This window comes from Pseudophryne corroboree, chromosome 1, assembly GCF_028390025.1.
Source record: "Pseudophryne corroboree isolate aPseCor3 chromosome 1, aPseCor3.hap2, whole genome shotgun sequence".
NCBI classification, from domain to species: Eukaryota; Metazoa; Chordata; class Amphibia; order Anura; family Myobatrachidae; genus Pseudophryne; species Pseudophryne corroboree.
In genome coordinates this window covers 302,015,965-302,038,776 of record NC_086444.1, presented here as the reverse complement: position 1 = coordinate 302,038,776, position 22,812 = coordinate 302,015,965, and the positions used below count along the sequence as shown (strand labels likewise).

Here is a 22,812-nt window from a genome sequence, read left to right as displayed (position 1 = left end):
GCAACTATGGGGGTTATACACAGATGAACGCAGATCGCTGCATATGCAGCCAGATCTGCATTCATCTCCTCACATGCTATGGGCGGCCCAGCACAGGGCAAGGTCGCCCAACATGTGTGAAGCCGCCTCCTAGCTGCCATGTCAGGCTGTCGGCCGCCAAAAATGGTCCCAGACAAAATGCCCCCACCTCCCCAATGGCGCATCACCGCCCCATTAAACGCCCACCGCTGTCAATCACATTGCGGTCACGTCCATGGGAGATGCGACCACAATGTGTGTGTCCGAACAGCCATTGGCAAACTGCGCTGCTGGCCGCTGATGCGGCCAAGTCTGAATGACTTCACATGTGCTGTTGCACATCCAGCAATGTTCGGCTGTGCACATATCCACAAACTATGGTAGGCTCAACATCGCTAATTTACCTGCGACCTCTATGGTAGTAATGGGCATTTTTGGGGGATATTATTACTGGCTGTATATGATGGTATGCTATGGCCATTGAACGGTCTATGGTGGACCATCAAGAGTATTTTTTGTGTATAACACATGCTAATTATGTCATAGTTCTGGGCAACATTTTATGCTTGGCATACTAAATATTTCCTTTTCTGTTTTGTTTGTTATTTTTGCCATAGTATGCTAGTCACTGCCAAGTTATTGTGCAGTGCAATGCAAGTGTGCATATATTATTTACAGATGAGTGAGTATAAATAGAAACTGCTGTACTAAACCAATGCCCATTGTTTTGCATAACCGCAATCCCATCAAATGGTTCCCCCCCCAAACATCAAAACATTTAACGCAAACATTGCGGCTTTCATTTTAAAATTGGGACAGCCTCCAGGTACACAGGAAAAGGCTTGGGGGGGGGTTTGATTTACATTCCCCAGCGGCTGCTATTGTCTGCAGCAGCTGGAGGTGAGCTGGAGCAGTGATCTGCAGCATGGCAATCACTAGGTGAGAGTGCAGGGAGGCAGAGGCACCTTCCGGTCCCTCTGACAGCAGCAGCGGCGGAGGGAAGTTTCCCTTCCCTGCCGGTGCTAACACTGTTTATCTGACCGGTCGCATCCTGCGAGACCATATCAGATAAAACACAGCCTTGTGTGGTCACATCTGATGCGACCATGCCAGGCAAGTGGTTAAGAAAACGTAAGGAATTTTGGTACTTACCGGTAAGTCCATTTCTCTGATTCCACGGCATTCCGACCGAGTAGTGTTGGGATTCCGGCGTCTGTATTCTGGATCCCAAACAAAGATAGTGTCATCTGTATTTATTTTCTAGCTCTTTTTCTCCTTCATCCACAGGGGACACTGCAGGATCTTTCTGCTGGGGTATAGGTGGTGGTCCAGTGGGAGCCTGGCACTTTAAATTGTTTAGAATTGTGACTGGCTCCTCCCCTCTATGCCCCCCCTACCGACCAGTTTGAAAACTGAGCCCGAGAGGAGATGGTTCGACATACTTGAACAGAGGAGGAGGTGAAAAACAGAACAGTAAAACAAAGATAATACAAACAAGTACAATCACAACCGTAATTGTTACCAGTTAACTGAACAGGACAGAACTCTCTAAAAATCTCCTAACCTGGAGGAAAGGAAAAAAAAAAAAAAACCAACAAGAAAACGCCCAGCACTGGGAGAGCGTCCAGTGTCCCCTGTGGTATCGGAAAAATGGATTTACCGGTAAGTACCAAAATCCCGTTTTCTCCTTCATCCACTAGGGGACACTGGAGGATCTTTACTGTGGGGATGTCCCAGAGCTCCCAAAATGGGCGGGAAAGCACCGAGAGTCCTGAAGCACGGCTTGGCCAAACTGAGAAGCTGAGGCTGCAAAGGTATCAAATTTGTAGAATTTGATAAATGTACGTTTCCCCGACCAAGTTACTGCTCTACACAACTGCGTCAGAGAAACTCCACTACCAGCCGCCCAGGAAGAACTGACAGATCTAGTTGAGTGGGCCGACACCGAACTCAGTGGTGGGAGAGAGGCTGCGAGATAAGCTTACCTAATGGTAAATTTGATCAGATGAGCCAAAGTTTGTTTTGAGGCTGGCCAACCAGGCCTTGCAGCTTCATAGAGAACAAACAGAGCATGTGTCTAGCGTAAGTCAGCTGTTCTTTCTACATAAACACGCAGGGCCCGAACTACATCCAGTGATCTCGAAGAAGGAGAATCGCCTGATAGCACCGGGACCACAATAGGTTGATTAATGTGAAATGCTGAAACAATCTTAGGTAAGAAAGAACTGTGAGTGTGGAGTTCTGCGCTCTCCTCATGAAATATTAAATATGGAGGACGGCATGACAGAGCTCCTAATTCAGAAACTCTCAGAGCCGAGGCCAGGGCCAGAAGTAAAATCACCTTCCATGTAAGAAATTTTAACTCCACCGATTCCAGCGGTTCAAATAAAGTTGACTATAAAAAGGTTAGAGCTGTGTCCAGATGCCAAGGAGCTGTGGGAGGAATAAACGGTGGTTTAAGACAGATAACACCCCGAAGGAAGTTCTGTCTTCAGGGAGTAAGGCCAATTTTTTCTGGAAAAAAAACAAACAAACAAACAGGCGGAGACTAGAACTTTGGGGGTCCGAGTTGATCGCACGTAGCAACTTTTTGCTGCCTGTGCGATCAACTAGACGCTGCCTAGCAAGGCTGCGAACGCTTGTGCAGCCCTGCTATGCAAAAAAAGTTTTGTGGAAATCAAGACCAGGGTAGGACTTACCCTGTGCGATCAATCCAGCGATGCAGGTCCCGGAATTGACGTCAGACATCCGCCCTGCAAACGCCTTGGCTCGCCGAACCACTCCCGGAAAACGGTCAGCTGATGCCCCGAAACGCCTTTCTCCTGTCAATCTTCTTCCGGTCGCCACTGCGACCGCTTTCTTCGTATGCGGCGTCACTGCCTGGCGACGATGCATCTGGGCAATGCGGCCGCTGCGCATGCGCTGTTCCGACACGACTGCACGGCTGCAAAGAAATGCAGCATGCGATCGGGTTGGAATGACCCCCTTTGACAGATCCTATGGAAGTGTTCACTGACAGTTTTCCAGTGCTGAATTTAGACAATTTGCTGATGAGTGGGAATTTGTCCATACTACGTCAAGTCCCCACTATCCACGCTCAAATGGGTTGGTGGAAAGTTCAGTAAAAACTGTAAAGAGTCTCATGAAAAAAGCTCAAGAAGGTAAAGAAGATTTCTACAAAAGTCTTTTAATTTACCGCAGTACACCTTTACAGAATGGACTTTCTCCTGCACAAATGCTGATGGGAAGGAGGATTAGAGCAAATCTCCCAATACATGATGAACTGCTTAATACACATAACTCAGCGTTGGTAGTTTGAAATGTTCTCGTTTAATAGCTTTGTTTAAATCTCTGGGGTCTAGACCTATTCGGAGTTGTCCATTTTTCTTTTCAACAATTACTAAGGAGCTTACCCATTCAGTAGGCTCATCAACTTTCTGTATCACACCCAAGGCTTCCATGCGATTTAACTCTTGTTTCAGTTTTTCTCTCAGCGCAAACTGCACTTTTCTACAGGGGTGTATCACTGAAGAAACTTGCGTGTCTATATTTATTTTATGCTCTCCAGGCAAACCACCTAGACCTTCAAACAAGTCTCTGTATTCTGTAAACATCGATGTGCAGTCATCTTCTACTTGTGATGTCACCATAAAAACTTTCTTTAGCAAGCTTAGTTTCTCACAGGAACTTAATCCTAGAATCGGTTGCACATTTTTATCCACAATCAGTAGAGATGTTTTAAACTGTTGTCCCTTATATTTCAGTGTATACCTTTCAGCATGTACCTTTCACAGGAATTTCCTCCTCAGTGTACCCTGTAACTTTCACTTTGGCTGGGTGAATTTTAGGTTTTACTCTAAAACTCTTATAGTCTTGAAATGATATTAAATTCACCTGTGCACCAGTATCAAGCTTAAAGGGAATGACAATCTCGTTCACAGTTAAAGGGACAATCCATTCTTTCTTATCTGCACTGCAAAGTTCAATGCAATCCACAAATAATTCATCTGTTTGTTTAACAGCATGCACTTTGGTTGTTTTACTTTACTTTTAATTTTACAGCATTTGGCAAAGTGATTAAGTCTACCATATTTCATGCAGGTTTTACCATAAGCAGGGCACATTTAAGGAATGTGAGCATTTCCACATCTACTACACATTTCCTTATTAGACTGTGGCTTAGATTGCTTCATTCTTGAGAATGGAGGTTTGCATGGCTCTGTTTTCTGCACTACATGCACATCCAGCTTCCTTGTGTAACTTTTTGGCTTGAAATCTAGTTATTTCTGCAGATCTACACATAGTCACTGCCTTTTCTAGTGTTAGGTCTTGCAATCTCTCTCTGAGTCCATTATCAGGTATTCCACAGACAATACGATCTCTAATCAGTGAATCCTTTAAATCACAGGTTTTACTGAGTGATTGCAGCTCTGTAACATACTGATCAAATCCATCTACAGACTTCTGATCACATGTGAAAAACTTATATCTTTCATATGTCACATTTTTCCTTGGCACAAAGTAATCTTCAAACTTTTGCATTATAGAAGATAGCACCATATTCTGCCCCTCATCAAACTGAAAACTATTATAAATGTCCAGCACATCCTCTCCTATCACATGGAGGAAAATGGATGCCTTCGTTTTGTCAGCCTCTGAATCAGCTCCACATGCAGCAAGATATATATTAAACCTTTGCTTAAATCTTTTCCAGTTTTCAGACAAGTTACCAGACATCAGCATGCCGGTTGGAGGAGCCAGTTTATCCATGGTTACTCACTGTTTGAAGAGAGGAGCACGCGGCAGGCTTTGCAGACACAGAGTATCGCAGCCACAGACTTCTGCAAGATTCTTTCACACTCTGAGAGCACTAGCAGTCCAAGTTAAACTTCTTCTGACACCATGTTTTGTTCATATGTTTGTAAATCAAGTCATCAGGACACAGAGACATGCGAGTTCACTGCTGTGCTGTTTTATTCCATCACCAACTCCAGACACACTGCACACTGGACCACCCACTTCCCAGCATCCCCCTGGTCCCAGGGACCATTACTGAAGATTCAGGCTTACACAGATTAGTAAGGGAGTGTCTACAAATATTAAGCATTCTAATACACTAACATCACACAACCCAGCTGAGAAACCAGCCTGGAGGAAAAGGAGAAGCTTAGACAATGTAAAGGAAGTAGCAGAGAACTGACGCTGCTCACACCATGAGATGTATGCTTTCCATATGCGCTAACAGTGCTTTGAAGTGACCTCCTTTCTAGCACTCATAATAGTAGGGATAACTAGTGATGGAATTCCTTTGTGTTTTAGGATTTCCCTTTCAACAGCCACGCCATCAAATGTAGCCGCTCTAAGTTTGGATAAACGAAAGGTCCCTGTATCAGCAGATCCTGTCATAGAGGTAGAGGCCACAGGTCGTCTATGAATAAGTAATGTAGGTCGCTGTACCACGTTCAAGGCCAGTCTGGCGCCACGAGTAGGACCCTGACCATCAGTGCATCCACTGCCTCTGCCGCGGGATCTCTGGTGCGAGAGCAATACAAAGGAAGATTGTGGTTTCTTCTGGACGCCATGAGATCGATCTGCGGAAGTCCCCATCGATTTACCAGTTGTTGAAAAACTTGATGCAATTCCCATTCGCCTGGATGCATATCCTGACGACTTAAGTAATCGGCCTCCCAGTTCTCTACTCCTGGTATGAACACTGCCGATATTGCTATTGCATAGCTTTCGGGCCATAATAGGATCTTGGTTACCTCCTTCATAGCTGCCATGCTGCGGGTTCCACCCTGCCGATTTATGTATGCCACTGCTGTGTCGTTGTCCGACTGCACGCATAAAGCACGTCCCTGTAGGAGATGAAACGCCAATAGGAGAGCATTGTAGACAACCCGAATTTCCAGTATATTGATACGTAGATTCCGTTCTGTTGGGAGTCCAGAGACCCTGAAATTGACAATACAGAGTCACCGCTCCCCATCCGCGGAGACTGGCATCGGTTGTGAGAGCACCCAATCTGTGACAACAAAGGTTCTGCCCTAGGACAGATTTTTCATGTTCAGCCACCAAAGCAATGACAGACGTGTCCTGGGTAGTAGCTGAACTATCTGATGCATGAAAAGATGTGAACCTGACCACTGGGAAAAGAGATCTAGTTGAAATGGCCGGGAGTGGAATCTGCCGTACTGTACTGCCTCGAAGGCTGCCACCATCTTCTCTAGAAGTCAAGCGCACAGATGGATCGATACTCTGGAATGTTGTAAGACCAGACGAACCAACTCCTGAATGTACTGTATTTTGTCCTGAGGAAGAAAAATTTTCTGCCTCACAGTGTCCATGATCGTTCGTAGGAATTGAATCCGCTGTGTCGGTTGTGAGACTTTTGGACATTTATGATCCAGCCGTGTCTTACGAGTAAAGTCTGGGCTATTCTCATGTTGTTTACCAACTTTTCTTCTGACTGGGCCTTTAGGAGTAGATCGTCCAAGTAGGGAACAACATTCACCCCTTGAGATCGTAATTGTGCCATCATCACTGCCATTACCTTTGTAGAAACTCGAGGAGCTGAAGAAAAAGGCAAGGCTTGGTATTGAAAATGTAAATCTTTTACCGTAAACCTGAGATAACTCTGATGCGGAGGCCAAATTGGTATATGGAGGTAAGCATCCTTGATGTCTGTTGACACTAGAATGTCCCCTGCTTCTAGACCCATTATAACAGAGCGCAGGGACTCCATTTTGAATTTGAATACTTTCAAAAAGGGATTGAGATCTTTCAAATTCAGGATTGGTCTCACTGAGCCGCCTGGCTTCGGTACCACAAATAAAATTCAATTTTTTGCTGGTGGAGAGGTACTGGAACTATGACTCCTATCTCCATGAGTCTTTGTATTGCCTGGAGAAGGGAATCTTGATAATCCTGTGAAACTAGTAAACCTGTTGCAAAAAATCTCGTTGGAGGTTTGAACTGAAAATCTAATTTGTAACCGTGGACAATGATATCTTTTACCCAGGCATCTATGCAGGTTTACGACCAAACTTGTTTGAAATTCAGCAAACGAGCTCCCACCCTGGGATCCCCCAGGAGGGAGGGTAGTCCGTCGTGCTGTGGGCTTAGTGCAGGTTTATAGTCCTGTTGCAAAGCAGCTGTGGTTGCAGCACGACCTCGGCCTCTGTTACCTCTAAAAGAGGTGGTTCCGCCTCTGCCATGTCCTCTGAATTTTGATGGGACTCGAAAGGACCGGAAGGATGGTCTAGAATATGTCTTCCTGGGAGTTGGAGCTGCAGAGACAAGATAGGCTGACTTACCTCCAGTGGCTTTGGAGATCAGGGTATCCAGTTCTTGACCAAACAGGAACTCACCATTAAACTGTATTGCCTCTACCGCCTTCATGGATTCTGCATCTGTTTGCCAGCTCGACGTGCTGAAATAGACAATGTAGATATCTTGGATCCAATGGTTCCTGCATCCTTGGATGCTTCACCTAAGTAAACAGCAGATTCTCTGATATGTTCTGCCAGTGTAATCAATTGATCTGTAGAGACCAGCTTGTAACTCTGTCACCCATTGCTCTGCCCAGGCCTCTATAGCCTTATTAATCCAAAGACCCACCATGGTATGTCGAAGAAGTATTCCCGCTGCTGAGTAGATGGACTTTAAAGTATTTTCCAACCTGCGATCAGCCTGCTCCTTTAACAAGGTAGCACTGGCAACCGGTAGGATAGTCTTTTTTGATAATCTAGATAAAGATGGGTCTACCAGCAGTGGATTTTCCCACTTTGTTCTACTGTCCTCTGGAAAAGAATAGGCAAGCAAAAGGCTGCGGGTAACCTGAAATCTCTTATCAGGATGCTTCCATGCTAAAACAAAATGGTTATCTATTTCAGCAGAGACAGGAAAGGAAATAGCACGCCGTTGTTTTTTTTTTTTTTTTTTTTTTAGAAAGCAAGGTTGCGGTGGAGTCGGATCAGAATCCGTAATCTGTAAAACCTGACGCACTGCTCGTATGATGCGTCTAACCCCTCAGACCGTGATCTCCTAATTCAGTGTCAGAGTCCAGTTCAACCTCCCCCTCCTCTAAAGGTGGTAAATCTTCAGTGTCTGCAATGGTGTGTACACATGGTGAGATTTTTTCGTTCAATTTTGACTATATCATCAAAATTGCAAGAAAAGTTAGTGCAAATTGAAAGGTGTTATGCCGCTTGCGATCCCGATGCGCGGTCTCAACAGGTCGGTATCGCAAGAAAAGATAGACTGTGCAGGCAAGTCAATCCTTGCTAGATCGGTGTATTATCTAGTTCATATCGCAAGTGTTTCCAGTAGCTTGCGATACCGATCTGCGTCATCCCAGCCACTCCCCGCTGTCCATTTTCTTCATTCACAGGCTGAAGAAAGAGCACGTGGAGCAGTGGACAGCAGAAAACTTCATAAAAATGGTAAGTATCAGCAGAGGTGAGCAGGGGGGGGGGGAGGGCAGTTAGCACTGGGGGCTATGTTTATCTGCCACTGGGGGCAATGTATCTGGCACTGTGGGGCAATGCAACTGGCACTGGGGGCAATGTTTATCTGGTACTGGGGGGCTATGCATCTGGCACTGTGGGGCAATGCATCTGGCACTGGAGGCAATGTTTATCTGGCACTGGTGGGGCTATGCATCTGGCACTGGGGGGGCAATGTTTATCTGGCACTAGGAGGAAATGATTATCTGTCACTTTGGGGGGCAATGTCTATCTGGCACTGGGGGGGCAATGTTTATCTGGCACTGGGGGGGGGCAATGTTTATCTGGTACTGGGGACAATGCATTTGGCACTGTGGGGCAAAGTTTATCTGGCACTGGCCAGGCTATACATCTGGCACTGGGGGGCAATGTTTATCTGGCAGTGGGGACAATGTTTATCTGGCACTGGGGAGCAATGAGTTTGGCACTGGGGGACAAAGTTCATCTGGCACTAGCGGGTCTATGCATCTGGCACTGAGGGGCAAAGTTTATCTGGCACTGGGGGGGCTATGCATCTGGCACTGGGGGGGCTATGCATCTGGCACCGGGGGGCGATGCACCTGGCACAGTGGGGGCAGTGTGTTTCTGGCACAGTGGGGGCAGTGTGTTTCTGGCACAGTGGGGGCAATGTGTTTCTGGCACAGTGGGGGCAATGTGTATCTGGCACTGGGGGCAGGAGGGGCATCCTTTGAGGGGATGCCGTATGGCCCTAATTAACACTGCACCTCTAGAGGGGGGCATATGGGGGCCATGATGAGTGCAGAGTAAAGTGTCAGGCCACATTATTGTGTAGAATGTTTTTTTTTTTTTTGGCATTTGTGCAGTGCGACGTAATGTGTCATGCACTAATGATGTTTTTTTTTGTTTGTTATGTTTTTTTCTGGGGTGTGACAATGTGTCATGCACTAATGTGTTTTTTTTGGGGGTAGGGGGTGCTGCATGTGTCCACATGGCCGCTGTACACTACCAATGTTTGAAGGGACCGTGGGGAGGGGGGGGGGGGCGGGGGCAACGCATTAAGGGCTGCGTTAGGAGTTGAATTTTTGGGGTGCTGCGTAGTTTTCTTAATGTGATAATGTTGTTTAATATTAATTAATAGTATTTTTAGGCATTTTGTATGTGACAGTTGTATTTTCTAGGTTAATTGAGTTTTTTTTTTTTTCCAACCAGAAATGACAACTGACGAGCACCGCCAATTCTGGTCAGGGTTCATCGATCTCTACTATGAGAACGAGTGCCTGTGGCATGTCAGAAGTCCAGACTATGCCAACAGAACCAAGAAATCGGGCATATCAACAGCTCATCCAGTACAGTAGAGGCAGAAACTCAGTTGCAGATGTGCCTTGGGTGAAAAAGAAAATAGCAAATTTCCAAACAGTCTTTGTAAAGGAACACAAGAAGGTGCAGGATTCACAGCGATCCGGGACTGATGAGGTCTATAAGCCGACGCTGTGGTACTATGACCAATTGAAGTTCATTTTGGCGCAAGAGGCGCGGGTAAGGTCACGAGACACCCTGGATCCAGAATCTCCAGTTCTTGTAGAAGAGGAGGCCCATGAGAGTCTGGATCTGGTAAGTACACACACATTTGTTTGGTATGCCACCCACAAATTTTTACATCTACCTAATTTTTGTTTTTCTTATATTGCAGGAACTTACCCCGGAACTGGAGCCTACCACAGGCCAAGGAGCAGATGTGGAGGAGCCGGTGGCAATCCCACAGCCGCGTCCAGCAAGAACAAGGCGCACGGCGGGGAGGACCACTTCTGCCCCCTATAGCCCCCCCTCTGGCTCCCAGCAGTTTTTCCAATGTGCCGAGGAGGTTCTGCAAAGGCCCCCAGACGTGGATCAACAATTCTGCAATTATATTGCAGCAGAGATGCGGTTGATGATGATCAAAAGATGATCCAGAAACGGTTAGTCTATGAGGCTACCTCACGCACAAGGCGCAAAACACTGGTGCCGGCGTGTGAGATAGTACCAGCTGACCGTTGGCATCTTCCAAATTTGCCCCTTCCCATACCACCCCCCCATGGAGCATGCACCGGTAAACCCTCCTCCACAAACGTATTTTTTTCCGGCGGGAGACACACAGCTCAGCCCCTCCCCCCAATCTAGAACCTCGCCTAGTGGCATGTACTCGGACATGCCGACACACAGTCCTCTGTGCTGGGCGACCCACGCTATTTTAATTTAGGATTAGTTTTTTTCTACCCGGTTTTTTAGTTTTGGTGGAAAAATCTGCTTGTGACCTTATCCTACGCTCTTGCTCCAAGTGAACTTGATTGAGGTCATTAGTACTGCAGCGTTGGTTTTGTGACCTCACTGTCTCGGACTACTGATCGTTGTGATCACTGCACTTCTTGTGTTCCTTCAAGACTGTTTGGAAATTTTCTGCTGTTCTTCACCCAAGGCAAAATCGCACTGGGTTTGCCTCTACTCTACTGGAATATGCCCGATTCCTGTTCTGTTGGCATAGTCCCAGTAAAAAGGCACTCGTTCTCATGGCACAATGTATTAATCCTGACCACAATTGTCGTTGTATTTTACATATTTCCTTTTTTTTTTTAAATAAAGGTTTCTAAAAAATTATTATATATATATATATATATATATATATATATATATATATATATATATATACACATACACACACACACACACACACGCTATATATATATATATATATTTATTGATTGATTGAGTGGCGTGTTTTTCAAAATGTAATGTGGGTTATATTGTGTCATTGGCAGTGTTCGCAAAAACGCCCTATAGCGTTTTTAGGTGGGGGATGGTGGATTTAGGGGGTGGACGGATGGGTATTAAGTGTTCCTCTGACGGCGGTGTGTGTGTGGGGGGGGGATACTGGCGAAAATCGCAAATTTGCCAATTCGCAGCCTACATGTAATAGGGTGCAATTTTTTAAGTGTCTTTTTTTCGGTCATGTTTTTCGCAGTTTTTGGGTCATGTTTTATTGCTTAGTCAGAAGCATGCACAGATCAATAAGATCCGTGCATGCTTCTCTGTGAAAATGTTAAAAAGTGTTAAAAGTTAAGAAAAAAACCAAAACGATGTGCAAGTTCCCCCCCCCCCCAAAATGCATAACCAGCTCTGGGCTCTTTGAGCCGGACCTGGTTGCAAAAATACGGGGTGGAAAATGGAGTAGAGGTCTCCCATATTTAAGCAACCAGGGACCGGTCCTGGTTCCGAAAATACGGGGGACAAAAGAAGTAGAGGTCCCATGTATTTTTTAAACTAGCACCAGGCTCCACTAGCCAGGGAGGTGATGCCGCAGCCGGGGGACACTTTTATACAGGTCCATGCGGCCACAGCATCACACACCCCAACTAGTCACCCTGTGGGAGTGGGGACCCCTTAAATAGAGGGATATCCCCCACCCCCCTCCAGGTACCCAAGGGCCAGGGGTAAAGCCCGAGAATGTCCCCAGCATCCCTGGGCTGTGGGTGCCGGGCTGATAGACAAAAATATATACAAAAATAATATTGTCTTTGCTGTGGAACTACAAGTCCCAGCAAGCCTCCCCGCATGCTGGTACTTGGAAAACCACAAGTACCAGCATGCGGAGAATCAAAGGTCCCGCTGGTACCCATCGTTCCACAACAAAAGAAATACCCCAAAAAAGACAAAAACACACACACCGTGAAGGTAAAAGTTTATGAACACACACACACACACACACACACACACACACACACACACATTCTTACCTAGTGTCCCACAAAGCCCCTCGGTTCTCTTGTCCATGTACAAGGGGTACCTGTAAAATAAAAAAAACCACAGTGCACAGCCACACAGCAGAAATGCACTATTTTAAAATGGCTGCCAGTCGAAAAAGACACTCCCCTCAACCCTGTAATGTCATCCCACTATTATAATGAGATAGCCAAAATCTCACATAAGCCAAAATCGCAAGCACACATTGTAAAAATCTCAAGAAAAGTTAGTCAAAATCGGTGGTGCTGGGCTCCGGGAAGCTCAGGGGAAAATCGAACATAGACGGAATCTCTCCGTGTGTACACACCTTAATACTGCTGGTAATTGTCTCTTTTTTGAGACCATCTGTGTAGAAAAAGAAGTGGGGGATTTTGTCGCCCCATAGTCTTCCTTAGTCCCTCTACTGATTTGGCTAAATGTTGTGCCCAATCTGGTTCGGGTAGTGAAGCCTGGGACCTGGATGCTTCTCTATCCTTACGAGAAGCAGCCATTTCCGCTGACAGATCAGACATGACCCCAGCCAGCTGAGCTAACCAAGTAGGAGTGGGGTCCTGCATAATGACAGGACTTTCCACTGGGTTTGCTGACTCACAGGTATCACAGAACAAGGAACCTTCAGTTTGTTGTGTGAACTTGGTTGAGCACTTCTTCGAAGGCTTCACAGAAGCTATATGCCTGTAAGAAGTGCCCCTGCCTGTCATTTTGTCGAAGTCAGTACCATATACATACATACATACATACATACATACATACATACATACATACACACACACACACACACACACAAATAAGCAGGAAAGATTTTTAGAGAAGGGGGGGCATACAGGAGAGGGCCAGTCACAGCCTCCCTATAATAACAGCTACAGAACACTGCAACTACAACAGGCGTTTCTGTATGTATGTGACCATCAACCAATCAACAGCTCTGAATCATTTTATACAGGTTGAGCATCCCTTATCCAAAATCCCACATTTTTGGGTCCCCTACTGAGAAAATGACATATATATTATGTGTATATATAGATATATTATATAGATATACAATATAATATACATATATATGTGTCATTATCTCAGTAGGGGAACCAAAAATGTGTGATTTAGAATTTTGGATAAGGGATACTCAACCTGTAGTATGCAAATTATAGACATTACTTCAGTGCTGATTGGTTGCCATGGGCACTTCTCCACTGGCTCACTTCTCCGCTCTTATCACTGCTTAGTGCCAAAGTCCCACCGGTACCTCCCGCGGTGCAGACAGGGGCAATAGGCTGCCGGTCTGTCCTCAGCTTTTTAAATAGAGAATTTCTGGAAAAGCCCAGAGAGAGGACAGGCTCCCTCGGGCACATTTTTCAAACTGGTCTGAAGGAGGGTCATAGAGGCGAGGAGCCAGTCACAATTCTAAATAATTTAAAGTGCCAGGCTCCCACTGGACCACCATCTATACCGCACCGTAAAGATCCTCCAGTGTGTCCCCTAGTGGATGAAGGAGAAACAGCTACAGTATAAAAGAAAAGAAATACAGATGACACTCACTATCTTTCTTTGGGATCCAGAATACAGACGCCGGAATCCCGACACTACTTGGATTGCCGACACTGGGATCCCAAACAAACATCCACCAGAGAAGTAAGCTGCAAGGGGACTAGGTTTAGGCTGCAGGGAGGGGGTTAGGTGTAGGCACCACCAGGGGAGGTTAGAGGTTAGAGTTAGGCTGCCGTGGGGCCCCCCGCCCCACGGCCCCCCGTAGGTTTAGGCTGATAGAAGGCAGGGTTAGGGGGCCAGTGGGGGAAGGTAAATATACTTACCTTTCCCCTGTCGGGATTCTGTACATTGGGATGCCACTGTCAGTATTCTGACCGCCGGCATTTTAATCCTAACCCACCTGTCATCATTAACCCCTTTTATCCTAATCATTCCTTATTGATCCCTTTCATCATCATGATCATTCTTCAAGAACACCTCATATTCCATTAAAATTATCCACTCACCCTATATCATAAGCTCCCATTCATCATCATCAACTATTCGCTCACTGATAGTCGTTATTGTCATTCTTTATTAATTTACTCATTATAATCCTTCATTAATGCCCTCAATCTGATCATATCCCTGTAAGTGAGGCTAAATATAGAGCCCCAGAATTCACGGCCATGATGGTGCTAATAAGTGCGCTTACAAAGCTCACCAATTACCAAAGTACCATTGTTTATCTTCTCTTTCCCCAAATGTTTTTTCCTCTTCCACAGCTCTACTTACAATATTAATGAGGTGTAGTAAATATTATTAAAAAAACAAAACCGTTTTATTTCAAGATGCAAAAAAATAACAGCCTACCCAGCATGTATGTATTAAAAGATGTAGGTCATTTACAATAAACATGTATTCAAAGGATGTAGAGTGAGCAGTGCACCAGTAGGCACGGCATACTGTATGTTTTGTATTTTAGCATGGACCGTGAATACACACAAACTCACAATTACAGAGTTTAATGGACACATCAAGCCTTATGAGCAAGGTGAGAAACAGCTTGAATAATAGGTGATGCAGGTTAGTTGTGATTTCTGCTAAGCCGAGTCAGTGATGGAATGTGTGATAATTATTTAATAATTCAGTAACTTGAAGGATCTCCTGGTTTGGTAAAATGTTATTAAAAAGACATTACGGAGATAGGTTAGCTTCTGGTCTGCCTGCAGAGGTCAATTCAATTATTATGCTAAGAGTGTAAATACAATTGGAGCTGAAAAAAAAAACAATTAAATGAGAAGAGACATATGATATTTGAATTATAATGACGTAAATAAAGTGATATAGAAACGTGGTCCTTATTACAAAACAACATAGATGAGTGAATGAAAATGTTGGGTCCTCACTGCAGGACCCCATTTACCAACATACCCTGTAATGATCCAGTCTGTTTTAATCATAAAGCTATTGGTCAATGTGCACAGGCTATGACATCGGTCTAATTGCCAGATAACAGCTACAATATCACTGCATGTAGATAGCGGCTACAATATCACTGCATGTAGATAGCGGCTACAATATCCCTGCATGTAGATAGCGGCTACAATATCACTGCATGTAGATAGCGGCTACAATATCACTGCATGTAGATAGCGGCTACAATATCACTGCATGTAGATAGCGGCTACAATATCACTGCATGTAGATAACGGCTACAATATCACTGCATGTAGATAACGGCTACAATATCACTGCATGTAGATAGCGGCTACAATATCACTGCATGTAGATAACGGCTACAATATCACTGCATGTAGATAACGGCTACAATATCACTGCATGTAGATAACGGCTACAATATCACTGCATGTAGATAACGGCTACAATATCACTGCATGTAGATAACGGCTACAATATCACTGCATGTAGATAACGGCTACAATATCACTGCATGTAGATAACGGCTACAATATCACTGCATGTAGATATCGGCTACAATATCACTGCATGTAGATATCGGCTACAATATCACTGCATGTAGATAGCAGCTACAATATCACTGCATGTAGATAGCAGCTACAATATCACTGCATGTAGATAACAGCTACAATATCACTGCATGTAGATAACAGCTACAATATCACTGCATGTATGTAGTCAGCATAAACAGTAGTAAAATGTACCACAAGGCAACCAAAGCAGCTGCTTAGGGCCCTGTGGGTCACAAGGGGCCCCACCGATAAGGCTATATAAAAGGGCATTTCCGGTGAGCTGAAAGCTCCTCCGAAACTGTCCGAGATCTGGGCTGGCTGAATACTCCCGGGAGGCTGTCAGTGATTAGACAGCTGTTGGGTGCGGGCTCCAGCACATGCCGGTGTCTCCTGTCCTGTAGTATTGTGAGCGTGTGACCTATCATGACACACGCGTGTATGGCGTCAGACACGCAGAGAGAGGAGCTGGGAGGCGCACAGAGAAAATATGGCTGGGGAAGAAGCACACATTGACTTGTGATATATCAATATGCCATTATACTTTGGGGGTAATTCAGATCTGATCGCTGGGCTGCTAATTTTGCTGTCCTGCGATCAGAAAGTCGCCACCTCCTGGGGGAGTGTAAAAATACCTGCTACAATCAGCAGAGCACCGATATACAATCAATACAGTCACACTGACTGAGCGGTGTAATAATGGGTATTATAAGGGAAGGAGGACTTGCTAGGCTGCTACAAGCAGTAAACGGGGAGGCACTCATATGTAATGCAGTCATCGCTGCTGTGATTGGGTGTAATAATAAGTATTCTAAGATACGGGTGCAGCCATCTGCATTCATCTCTGAATAACCCCTACAGGGGCACAGCAGCGATCAGGTCTGAATTACCCCCTAAGACTAAAAGTGAATTGAAAATCCTCGTCAAATTGACACTGAGTGCAACCTTAGCTTTTAGCCAGTTGCAATCAGGATGCATGCTGGGCAATCAGCCTTTCTATGCTGGATATCCACCCGGGTAGTATTCATGTGACCGCCGGTCAGCTGAGCGACAGTCACATGACCTCCTCCACCAGCCCGACGGGTCACTATCCCGATGGTCGGCATGCCGACCAACAGGGACTATTTCCACTCATGGGAATAGAACCCGTGACGACCGCAGGTCGCCACCGAGCTCGCAGCGTGGCGAGCGCAGCGAGCCCGCAAGGGGCTTGCTGCACTCGCCCCTCCCCGCCGGGATCCCGGCGTCGGTATGCTGCCGGGATCCCGGCGTCGGTTAGCTGACCGGCGGTCAGGAGACCGCCGGTCAGCAGTACTACACCCATCCACCCAACAGCAGAGACTAACCGGTACCACTAATCTGCCCTGTATGTTACAAATGTGACACAAACCTACGCTGCTTAACATGTTCCATTACAGCAATATTATCGAACAGTGCTTCAGGTTTGGTAGTTTGTGTAAATACTAAATACTTAAAAATGTTTTCTTTTATTTAATAGAAAAGCAACTTCATGGTGTACAGCAGGTTTAGTATACATTGTATACAAACTCACAATTCTTGTTCTTTTCAATTTTAAGACTGACTATACACATGATTATGTATTTCATCAAAATGATTAGTTAAAGGTCTGGTCTGGCAAGCAAAAAAAAGTGTTGTATATAAATGTGGAAAAAAAAACCCTACAAAAAATAGGCACAGACACACAAAATACATTTATCTCACAAAAACCACATCTGCTGGGATGCATGTATTTTAAAGACTACTCTTTTCAATAAGTAAAATGATACACCCAGAGTTGCAGGCTGCCAACTACATTGCACCCCAACCACTGCTGCTCCCAGAAATAGCCATCAATCTGGAGACTCACAAGTCATACATGATCAGAATATAGGTGAGGGACCAGTTTTCTGAAGTTCCTGTTGGAGGAATTTTTGTTACAGGACAATAGTAGCCAATGGAATTTGCTGCAAAAAAAGTAAAACAAAAAATAACAAAAGAAAACAGAGCACACAATACTGCAGCATACTACACAGAATGTGATGGGACAAGCAGGAAGGAAAACAACAATGGTTGATATTTCTACAGCACAAGGTTCTGCAGATGTGATCAGCTGACTCCTGATGTTATTTGAGCAAGCGCTGTACATTATAAAAGAGAATACAGTTTCCCACATCAGTTACTTTACTGCATTCCAAACCACTGTTCCTGATCTGCCCATTGGGCAGCTTCACTATCACTGCCTTCCAGGTCTCCTTCTTCTCCACTGCCCTCCATGTCATCCACATCTTCTTCCTGAGTGGCATCCGTAGGACTCTCTTCTTTCTCCATTTTCTGCATTCCCTCCAGGGATTTCTGATCATTGGGGTCCAAGCTGAAAAGGCGTGACAGAATTAAAATGCACTATGCTAATAAAACATGCTTTTCCATATTTACAATTTAACATTTGTGCAACCCAAAAGAAGGGAAGAATAGCTATCTATATATAGTGCATCCGGAAAGTATTCACAGCGCTTCACTTTTTACACATTTTGTTATGTTACAGCCTTATTAAAAAATGGAATAAATTCATTTTTCCCCTCAAAATTGTACACACAATACCCCATAATGACAACGTGAAAAAGTTGAGATTTTTGCAAATTTATTAAAAATAAAAAACCAAGAAATTACAGGTACATAAAAAATCACAGCCTTTGCCATGAAGCTCAGCTCAGGTACATCCTGTTTCCACTGATCATCCTTGAGATGTTCTTGCAGCTTAATTGGAGTCCACCTGTGGTAAATTCACCTGTCTATATAAGGTCCCACACTTGACAGTGCATGTCTGGGCACAAACCAAGCATGAAGTCAAAGGAATTGTCTGTAGACCTCTGAGACCGGATTGTCTCGAGGCTAAAATCTGAGGAATGGTACAGAAAATATCTGCTGCTTTGAAGGTCCCAGTGAGCACAGTGGCCTCCATCATTCGTAAATGGAAGAAGTTCTGAACCACCAGGACTCTAAACTAAGCGATCGGGGGAGAAGGGCCATAGTCAGGGAGGTGACCAAGAACCTGATGGTCACTTTGTCAGAGCTACAGTATTCCTCTGTGGAGGGAGGAGAACCTTCCAGAAGTACAACCATCTCTGCAGCAATCCACCAATCAGGCATGTATGGTAGAGTGGCCAGACGGAAGCCACTCCTTACTAAAAAGCACAGGGCAGCCCGCCTGTAGTTTGCCAAAATGCACCTGAAAGACTCTCAGACCATGAGAAACAAAATTCTCTGGTCTGATGAGACAAAGATTGAACTCTTTGGTGTGAATGCCATGCGTCATGTTTGGAGGAAACCAGGCACCATTCATCACCAGGCCAATACCATCCCTACAGTCAAGCATGGTGGTGGCAGCATCATGCTGTGGGGATGTTTTTCAGCGGCAGGAACTGGGAGACTAGTCAGGATAGAGGGAAAGATGAATGCAGCAATGTACAGAGACATCCTGGATGAAAACCTGCTCCAGAATGCTCTTGACCTCAGACTGGGGTGACTGTTCATCTTTCAGCAGAACAATGACCCTAAGCACACAGCCAAGATATCAAAGGAGTGGCTTCAGGACAACTCTGTGAATGTCAGTGAGTGGCCCAGCCAGAGGCCAGACTTGAATCCGATTAAACATCTCTGGAGGGATCTGAAAATGGCTGTGCAACGACGCTTGTATTTTTAATAAATTAGCAAAAAAATAAGATTTTACTCACCGGTAAATCTATTTCTCGTAGTCCGTAGTGGATGCTGGGAACTCCGTAAGGACCATGGGGAATAGACGGGCTCCGCAGGAGACTGGGCACTCTATAAGAAAGATTTGGTACTATCTGGTGTGCACTGGCTCCTCCCTCTATGCCCCTCCTCCAGACCTCAGTTAGGATACTGTGCCCGGAAGGGTTGACACAATAAGGAAGGATTTTGAATCCCGGGTAAGACTCATACCAGCCACACCAATCACACCGTATAACTCGTGATACTATACCCAGTTAACAGTATGAAATATAACTGAGCCTCTCAACAGATGGCTCAACAATAACTCTTTAGTTAGGCAATAACTATAAACAAGTATTGCAGACAATCCGCACTTGGGATGGGCGCCCAGCATCCACTACGGACTACGAGAAATAGATTTACCGGTGAGTAAAATCTTATTTTCTCTGACGTCCTAGTGGATGCTGGGAACTCCGTAAGGACCATGGGGATTATACCAAAGCTCCCAAACGGGCGGGAGAGTGCGGATGACTCTGCAGCACCGAATGAGAGAACTCAAGGTCCTCCTCAGCCAGGGTATCAAATTTGTAGAATTTAGCAAACGTGTTTGCCCCTGACCAAGTTGTAGCTCGGCAAAGTTGTAAAGCCGAGACCCCTCGGGCAGCTGCCCAAGATGAGCCCACCTTCCTCGTGGAATGGGCTTTTACTGATTTAGGATGCGGCAATCCAGCCGCAGAATGCTCCAGCTGAATTGTGCTACAAATTCAGCGAGCAATAGTCTGCTTAGAAGCAGGAGCACCTATTTTGTTGGGTGCCTACAGGATAAGAAGCGAGTCAGTTTTCCTGACTCCAGCCGTCCTGGAAATATAATTTTAAGGCCCTGACTACGTCCAGTAACTTGGAATCTTCCAAGTCCCTAGTAGCCGCAGGCACTACAATAGGTTGGTTCAAGTGAAAAGCTGATACCACCTTAGGGAGAAACTGGGGACGAGTCCTCAATTCTGCCCTATCCATACGGAAAATCAGATAAGGGCTTTTACATGACAAAGCCGCCAATTCTGACACACGCCTGGCCGAAGCCAAGGCCAATAACATGACCACTTTCCACGTGAGATATTTCAGATCCACAGTTTTAAGTGGCTCAAACCAATGTGATTTCAGGAAACTCAACACCACGTTGAGATCCCATGGTGCCACAGGAGGCACAAAGGGGGGCTGAATATGTAGCACTCCCTTTACAAAAGTCTGAACTTCAGGCAGTGAAGCCAGTTCTTTCTGGAAGAAAATCGACAGAGCCGAAATCTGGACTTTAATGGAACCCAATTTTAGGCCCATAGTCACTCCCGACTGTAGGAAGTGCAGAAAACGACCCAGCTGAAATTCCTCTGTTGGGGCCTTCCTGGCCTCACACCACGCAACCAATTTTCGCCAAATACGGTGATAATGGTTTGCGGTTACTACTTTCCTGGCTTTTATCAGCGTAGGAATGACATCCTCCGGAATGCCCTTATGCTTTAGGATCCGGAATTCAACCGCCATGCCGTCCAACGCAGCCGCGGTAAGTCTTGGAACAGACAGGGCCCCCGCTGTAGTACATCCTGTCTGAGCGGTAGAGGCCATGGGTCCTCTGATATTATTTCTGTAAGTTCTGGGTACCAAGCTCTTCTTGGCCCATCCGGAACCACGAGTATCGTTCTTCCTCCTCGTTTTCTTATTATTCTCAGTACCTTTGGTATGAGAGGCAGAGGAGGGAACACATAAACCGACTGGTACACCCACGGTGTCACTAGAGCGTCCACAGCTATCGCCTGAGGGTCCCTTGACCTGGCGCAATATCTCTTTTGTTGAGGCGGGACGCCATCATGTCCACCTGTGGCCTTTCCCAACGATTTACCAACAGTAGGAAGACTTCTGGATGAAGTCCCCACTCTCCCGGGTGTAGGTCGTGTCTGCTGAGGAAGTCTGCTTCCCAGTTGTCCACTCCCGGAATGAACACTGCTGACAGTGCTAAGACGTGATTTTTCGCCCATCGGAGAATCCTTGTGGCTTCTGCCATCGCCATCCTGCTTCTTGTGCCGCCCTGTCGGTTCACATGGGCGACTGCCGTGATGTTGTCTGACTGGATCAGTACCGGCTGGTTTTGAAGCAGGGGTTTTGCCTGACTTAGGGCATTGTAAATGGCCCTCAGTTCCAGAATATTTATGTGCAGGGAAGTCTCCTGACTTGACCATAGTCCTTGGAAGTTTCTTCCCTGTGTGACTGCTCCCCAGCCTCGAAGGCTGGCATCCGTGGTCACCAGGACCCAGTCCTGTATGCCGAAACTGCGGCCCTCTAGAAGATGAGCACTCTGCAGCCACCACAGTAGAGACACCCTGGTCCTTGGAGACAGGGTTATCAGTTGATGCATCTGAAGATGCGATCCCGGCCACTTGTCCAAGAGGTCCCACTGGAAGGTCCTTGCATGGAACCTGCCGAATGGAATTGCTTCGTATGAAGCCACCATTTTTCCCAGGACTCGTGTGCAGTGATGCACCGATACCCGTTTTGGTTTTAGGAGGTCTCTGACTAGAGATGATGACTTTGGAATGTTTAGAATCCAGCCATGCTGTTGTAGCACTTCCCGAGATAGTGCTACTCCGACCAGAAACTGCTCCCTGGACCTCGCCTTTATAAGGAGATCGTCCAAGTACGGGATAATTAAAACTCCCTTTTTTCGAAGGAGTATCATCATTTCTGCCATTACTTTGGTAAACACCCTCGGTGCCGTGGACAGTCCAAACGGTAGTGTCTGGAATTGGTAATGGCAATCCTGTACCACAAATCTGAGGTACTCCTGGTGAGGAAGGTAAATGGGGACATGCAGGTAAGCATCCTTGATGTCCAGGGATACCATGTAATCCTCCTCGTCCAGGCTTGCAATAACCGCCCTGAGCGATTCCATCTTGAACTTGAATTTTGTTATGTAAGTGTTCAAGGATTTCAAATTTAAAATGGGTCTCACCGAACCGTCTGGTTTCGGTACCACAAACAGTGTGGAATAGTAACCCCGTCCTTGTTGAAGTAGGGGCACCTTGACTATCACCTGCTGGGAATACAGCTTGTGAATTGCCTCTAGCACAGCCTCCCTGCCTGAGGGAGTGGTCGGCAAGGCAGATTTGAGGAAACGGCGGGGGGGAGACGCCTCGACTTCCAGCTTGTACCCCTGAGATACTACTTGAAGGATCCAGGGATCCACCTGTGAGCGAGCCCACTGATCGCTGACATTTTTGAGGCGGCCCCCCACCGTACCTGGCTACGCCTGTGGAGCCCCCGCGTCATGCGGTGGACTCAGAGGAAGCAGGGGAAGAATTTTGATTCTGGGAACTGGC

The 22,812-nt window shown here is 45.8% G+C and overlaps 1 protein-coding gene across 1 annotated transcript in view; it reads right to left on the bottom strand.

Moving 5' to 3' along the window:
• Window positions 1-17,186: 17,186 nt before the first annotated feature.
• Window positions 17,187-22,812, bottom strand: part of ANAPC7 (anaphase promoting complex subunit 7) — a 103,289-nt gene continuing 97,663 nt past the window's right edge. Inside the window, exon 11 of the mRNA XM_063964406.1 lies at window positions 17,187-18,086. Coding sequence (XP_063820476.1) covers window positions 17,897-18,086 — 190 coding nt within the window. The 3' untranslated portion in view covers window positions 17,187-17,896. The remainder of the gene's footprint in view (window positions 18,087-22,812) is intronic.